The sequence below is a fragment of the Prunus dulcis genome, chromosome 1 (genome assembly GCF_902201215.1).
Source record: "Prunus dulcis chromosome 1, ALMONDv2, whole genome shotgun sequence".
Classification (NCBI taxonomy): Eukaryota; Viridiplantae; Streptophyta; class Magnoliopsida; order Rosales; family Rosaceae; genus Prunus; species Prunus dulcis.
This window is the reverse complement of record NC_047650.1, coordinates 23646106-23652069: the sequence shown is the minus strand read 5'-3', so window position 1 is coordinate 23652069 and position 5964 is coordinate 23646106. Positions and strand designations below refer to the sequence as shown.

At 35.7% G+C, this 5964-nt stretch overlaps 2 protein-coding genes across 2 annotated transcripts in view; both read left to right on the top strand.

The window, feature by feature from the left end:
• The first annotated feature begins 492 nt into the window (after positions 1 to 492).
• LOC117614046 (zinc finger MYND domain-containing protein 15) lies at positions 493 to 4026 on the top strand. Its single transcript, XM_034342721.1, has 11 exons — positions 493 to 640; positions 1348 to 1461; positions 1571 to 1689; positions 1807 to 1853; positions 1928 to 2028; positions 2315 to 2402; positions 2621 to 2729; positions 2916 to 3087; positions 3247 to 3318; positions 3414 to 3527; positions 3619 to 4026. The coding sequence occupies exons 1-11, from the start codon at positions 539 to 541 to the stop codon at positions 3724 to 3726; spliced, it is 1146 nt and encodes a 381-aa protein (XP_034198612.1). The 5' UTR covers positions 493 to 538; the 3' UTR covers positions 3727 to 4026.
• A 1338-nt stretch (positions 4027 to 5364) lies between these two features.
• Positions 5365 to 5964, top strand: part of LOC117629760 — a 13432-nt gene continuing 12832 nt past the window's right edge. Inside the window, exon 1 of the mRNA XM_034362368.1 lies at positions 5365 to 5953. Coding sequence (XP_034218259.1) covers positions 5739 to 5953 — 215 coding nt within the window. The 5' untranslated portion in view covers positions 5365 to 5738. The remainder of the gene's footprint in view (positions 5954 to 5964) is intronic.

The window sequence follows — 5964 nt, the reverse complement described above, 5'->3', positions numbered from 1 at the left end:
TGCATGCTTAAACTAATAAACTTATCACTCAATCAGTTGTTGGGTTTGATAATTGAGAAAATGACAGAAAGCTGTAGGGAAAGCACAGAATCTTGCAACAGCCAATCCAACCGACCCCATTTCCTATCGTATGGAAAATGCAAGCTGAGAAAAAGGTGGATATGTTTTGCTTTTTTTTAAAATTTGTTGCTAGTGTGTGGATATATTTTGCTTAACGAGTCATCTTCCTAATAAAGGGAATGAAAATGACTTATATTTTTACGGGAGCTTGTGTAATGAGAGGTTATGTTAAGGGTTATCATAAATGGTTTAATTTAGCAGTCCAATAATAACTCTGCAATAAGATCGAACGATTTTTAAGAATCCGTCTTTTAATGGGCTTCAAACTTCATCACGAAATGGGCTTAGTTGCCAATATGGTTTGACTTGGAAAGGCCGAGAGTTTTCCAAGGGCCGCAGTCCGTACAGTATAAACGTGCCCAAGTTCAAGAACGGAAATTGAGAGGAACTGAGGAAGAGCAAAAGCTTCTTCGAAACTATGGAGTGTGCCGGGAAGAGACAGGGGACTCGGTGCACAGGACCAGTCACAAGAAGATGTGCTCGCTGTGGAGCTGTTGCTTATTGCTCTGTTTCTCATCAGGTGCTTCTAATTTGAATGACTTTTTTTTTTTTTTACGATTGGCTGTGCTTTGAAAGCAAATCAGAAATTCATAAGCATGCTGCAAAACATGGACAGCTTAGTTTTAAAAATACAAGTGTGGAAGCCTTATTCTTGATTTTTTCATGGCTTCTGATATTTAGCTATGTTTTTAGCTTTCATTTAAGAGAGCAACAATTGGGTTAGTCTTAACTTGTGCAGAAATGGCGTGTGAGGAAGGGAGAAATTGATTTTAAAAGGTCTGTCGGCTTGGGCCTAGGTTCTTGGTTTGCAGCTTAGAATAGTATATTCAGTGGTAGCTCATGTCTAGGTTCTTGGTTTGCAGCTTAGAATAGTATCTTCAGTGGTAGCTCATGCCCACAACAAAATGATATTGCAGTTGAGCTAATAAGACTAAAGTAACTCAAAAAACAAATAAATTACTGATAATGGGTTAGCTGATTATTTGGGTGTTAGCATTATAGTCCATGTGATTAGGTTCACCACATCTAGGCATGTGCCTGTATGTTTACATTGGTTGCTAAGTCTTCTCACTGTGCTCATTCCCTCACTGCTCAATTTCATTATGGCTGAATGTTGTTTACTCGGTGGGTGACAATTTTTTTCTAACTTCCATTGACAATAAAATTTTACGGTTGTCATGATTTTCCTTGAATTTAAGTTAGTTTCCAACTTGATAAATATCGTAGATTGTGCATTGGCCTGCTCATAAAGAAGAGTGCGGAAGGTTGGAGCAACATATGAAGCATATGGATATCTTGAATGAGTTTCCTTTCACTTTTACTCAAGAAGCAACTGTTCAGGTAATCAACAATTTCTTTCTCTTTTTAAGACAGGGAACCTTGAGTAGTGCTTTTCTATTCTGCCATCTGAGTGTTATCACTGATGTCTCTTCCGGGTGTGATCTTTCAGGTGTGTGAAAAGCTGGAGACTAGGTGTTCAGTCTTGAAAAAAAGAGGGGTCCATCAAATGGGAATGTGGTTGTATGAATGTTGTTGTGGGAATTCAGTTATTTCCTTTGATTGTTCAAGGTTTCTTTTGTTTTTAATTGATCTGCCTGGTACATCTGACATTCTCTGTATTAGTTTGTTTTCCATGTTGATTCTATTTCTGTTCACCTATGTTTTTTTTTTCTTTTCCATTGGCAGGTTAAATAATTCTTGGGATCTCTCAAATACCTTTTGCCCATGTACTGGTATCATCTTGTTCATCTTGCTAAGATAATTCAATAAAAGTTGATATTTATTAATTTATGATACACACATGCAGAGCCTTTATCTATGATATCAAAGCATTTAACCAGTTGGAAGGAGTACTATGAATGGAGGTCCATCCCACTGCATTCACCTGTTTCTTTGCTACTCCACCGGGTATAATATATTTGTCAGTTGAGAGTTGGAATTTGCGTATAAAATATCAAATTCAAACAATTTGTATTACATTTTGGCAATTAGTCTATACAAGAGAGTTGGGAGGATGCATGCTAAGGAACGATACCTAATTGGCTTGAATATATGGGAGCCTAATTTAAGTTTTTCTCCCTTCCAAATCGATGAATTCATTTTAATACTGTATATCTGCTGCTCGTTTTTGGAAAATGGTGATATGTTTCACAAATATTAACACCTGTTTCTTTGTTCTTTTCTTTTTTTCCAGCCTCTTACAATTTACTATGCCACTCAAGTAGCTGGTTTAGGAAGGTGGACTTCTGGAATCAGCCACAAATTGCACATACACTATCTTGGTATGTGTTTCATCTTTCTAAATGTGCTATTTTGCAGTATAAAGTTTGGAGCCTCTACTGAACTGTTTTTATTTACGGATGTAACCTTGGGAATTTCCTTTCTTGATTTATGAACCTTTTAACAGTCGCCATGTAAGTTATCTGGTTTGCATATCTATGGTTTACTGTCAGTGTTATATTGAAAATTTAGTTTTGTTACATGAACTGAATTTTGACAGGCCCTGAGAAAGAGCTTCTTCAGCTTTCTGTCTTCTCAGAGTTGCATGCACTTTTTCCTAATGTGCACGTGCATATAGAGCTTGTTGGGCCTGCAATTCCACAACATAGGTCAGTTCTACACTTTGAAATGATGTTCTACATGGGATTCATCTACATCTGGTGTTTTGAATTCGAATTTACCTCATGAAGATAAAACAAGGGTTGCTTGCTTGTGTTTGGTGTCTCTCGTGGAGAGCGCTTAAAGATTACCTCTCATTTGTAATTAATTCTCCTTTTCCTCTTTGAGATGGATAGAGATGGTGAGATGATCGAGCTATGCAATTATGCCCATTGCCTTGATAGAGATTGCGTATGTAAATCCTCAAGTGAGACTGTCAGCTGGGATGCACATACTAGTAAACCTTCAACAGTTACATTGCAACTTAGAAGCGGCTTTTATCATGACCGTTACAAGGATATCGCTCAGGTCGTGTACTTTCTGTCTCTTTCAATGGACATAAACATTCTTGCCAAGGATCATATATATATATATATATGTATATTTCTCATTTAAGTCATATATTCATTCTTTTGCCGCCTTGGTTTTCCCTTTTGCTGTTTCTGATGACTTCTCAAATGTGGGCAGGATTCATCTCCGCACTTAATTGTTGCTCCAAATGCAGGAATTGCTGCTTATTCAAGCTGGCTACCAACTATTGTCTGTTTTTAATATCTAAACATCTCTCTTTTCAGTTCCTTTTTATTTAAATTTGTTTCTCTTAATTTTGCTGGTTGCCTGGATGTGTGTTTCAGGAGCTAATAAAGGATATGGATATCCCAGCAGTTTTTTCCGATTACTGCAAAGAAGCTTGTCATCTTGGAGCTAGTTGCATAACTGGTGTAACTGGCTGTCCTCTCAATATCCCTGTGCGTTAAACCTTGACTGTTGTTTTATAGCATGCATTGAACCATAAGTGCTTAATCTGATTATATCCAAATTCATGCCTCTGTCTTGTAGATTCAATTAAATCCATTCAGGCAACCAATGGTGGTGGAAGACAGCGTTCTCTTGCTTCCTTGCTACTCGAATTGCTTCCTCTACGGGATGTCAAAGTGGTCTGTCTAAAATTATACCTTGTCTCGAAGACTCTGTTGGCTTCTTCAAATAAGTCGCTGCGTCTCTCAGATCGAAAGGACAAGTTGTCAAGGTAGACAAGATTTGGTACGTGATAACATTCTCTCCAAATGTTGAATTTCCAGTTGCAGTTTATGTGACATCAAAGTGCCTGAGCAGGTCGAGATTTGACCAAATCGACACAATCTCTAACGCTGTTGTGAGATGTAATCAAATGTGTTGAAATGCACGTAAATAATATGTAATCTGGTGTTTTAGAACCTTTTCAATTATGCTGGGGGTGTTTTTGAATTTCTGTTCTTTTTCAAATAACCTGTTTTTTTTTTTTTTTTTTGGTAGACGCATTGTTTCAATGTAATAACATGTTTACTTACATGGAATGAGAAAAGTCACGAATTAGTAGATCTATCAATAGATTGGATTTTGATCTGAATCCAGTATAATTAATAGGAGATGAATTGGACTTCTCAATCCAATAATCCGATTACAATCCAAATTCGATAATCCAATTATAAATGGATCCGAATATGAATTGTAGTTGATCCGATTTGATAATAATCCGATCCAACTTAGTATGTAATATAATTTAATTTTTCTATGCTTTATATTAATGTTTTATATGTGTAAATGAGTAATTTTAGTTTTTTTTTTTTTGGTCAAATGAGTAATTTTAGTTGTATATGCACTAAAAATACAATTAAAACTAATTTTTATGATAAAATATCAAAATTTGATTTAAAAGTAGATAAATACAATAAAAGAACAAGGCTACTAATGAAATTTTGATTTTTTGTCCATCACAAAATAAATATGATAATAATCTGATCCGATCCGAACCCGATGCTTAACGGATATGGATTGATAGGTGCAATTTGATAATTCGAATCCGATAATCCAATTATAAATGGATTCAAATGTAAATTGAGGTATATCCGATCCAAATCCAACCCGTTTACAAGTCTACGAATTAGAGATGTTAGAGTGCAAGATAAAATGTTTTTCTCATCAATATAATTCCTGGTTTTCAAGTATTAAATTATGTTTTAAATTTTAATGTTGGACACCTATAATTTTTTATTAGTTATGTGAAAATAATTTCATAATAAACATGAAATCGATTTCAATAATATATATATATATATATATATATATATATAAAGCAAAAGGTAGAGAATGACAAAACATTCAAAATATCAGAAAATGTCCTTAGTTAATTCAAACATTAAGAATTGAAATTATTAATTAAATTAAGATAATATGGTAAATTCATATTTTTTCATATTAAAAAATTAAAATTAAAAACAAAATCAGATAATAAATCATACTTTTATGGAATATAACTACAAATATTATATTTTCTTAATTTTAAAATAAAATAAAAAAGAAAAAAGAAAACCAATCATGTGCCAAGGGAGAAGAAACTTTCATATAACGGAGATAGTATTTTTTGCTATGCCCGTCCAATAACGCAATAACACGTAAGATAACTTTTCCACGTCTCATTGTAAGGTTTTTTTGGTGCCAAGGGGCTAGTTTCAATAATAATTTAAGTTTTTATGCCAATATATTGACGGCTAGTCATGTGGAGTTGAAATAAATTATAATGATCAATCAAACTCAAGCACCGATCCGTAACTCCGTTCTGAGAGGGTGGCGTTTCTATCTGCGAAACGGGGCAGTGAAGCAGAGGGTGTCGTTTTCTTAAAAATTATCCAACGGACAGAAGCTAGCTAACTTTCCCGCGACGTTGAACATAGAAACGTACGCACGACCCAATCGCAAAGCAATAGCAAAGTCAAAGAAAGACGAAGAATAATCCAAAATCCGAACAGTTCCAACAAGACGAGACGACCATGGATAATCGTCACCTCCTCGCGCTCCTCCATTTTTGACACTCCTCCGTTTCCGCGTCCCCAAAATCTAGGGTTAGGGTTTTCCCTCCCTGCAACTCTTTCTGATCAATTGGAGTTGCTCCAGGAAAAACCCATCCTATCCATCCATCAATGTCTCTCTTCTCTCGCACTCCATGGCTATTACTGCTGCTGTTGTGCTTTCTAGGGTTAGTATTAGGATTTGGCGACGCTTTCAAGGTCACCCTCAGGATCAAGGATGTGCTTCCGGTTCTGCCACGTCAGATATCGTGGTCGGTGCTCAACAATTTCCACAGTGCTGTGGATTTGTTGCCTTCTTTTATCGGGTCGGTGACTCCCGACAATACATCAATTGAAT

Bases quoted from the DNA above. Each gene is read 5' to 3' on its own strand.
- LOC117614046 (XM_034342721.1), top strand. From the start codon at position 539: ATGGAGTGTGCCGGGAAGAGACAGGGGACTCGGTGCACAGGACCAGTC. The intron at 3,088-3,246 runs GTCGTGTACTTT...AAATGTGGGCAG, and splicing joins GTTACAAGGATATCGCTCAG to GATTCATCTCCGCACTTAAT. The intron at 3,319-3,413 runs GTCTGTTTTTAA...TGTGTGTTTCAG, and splicing joins CAAGCTGGCTACCAACTATT to GAGCTAATAAAGGATATGGA.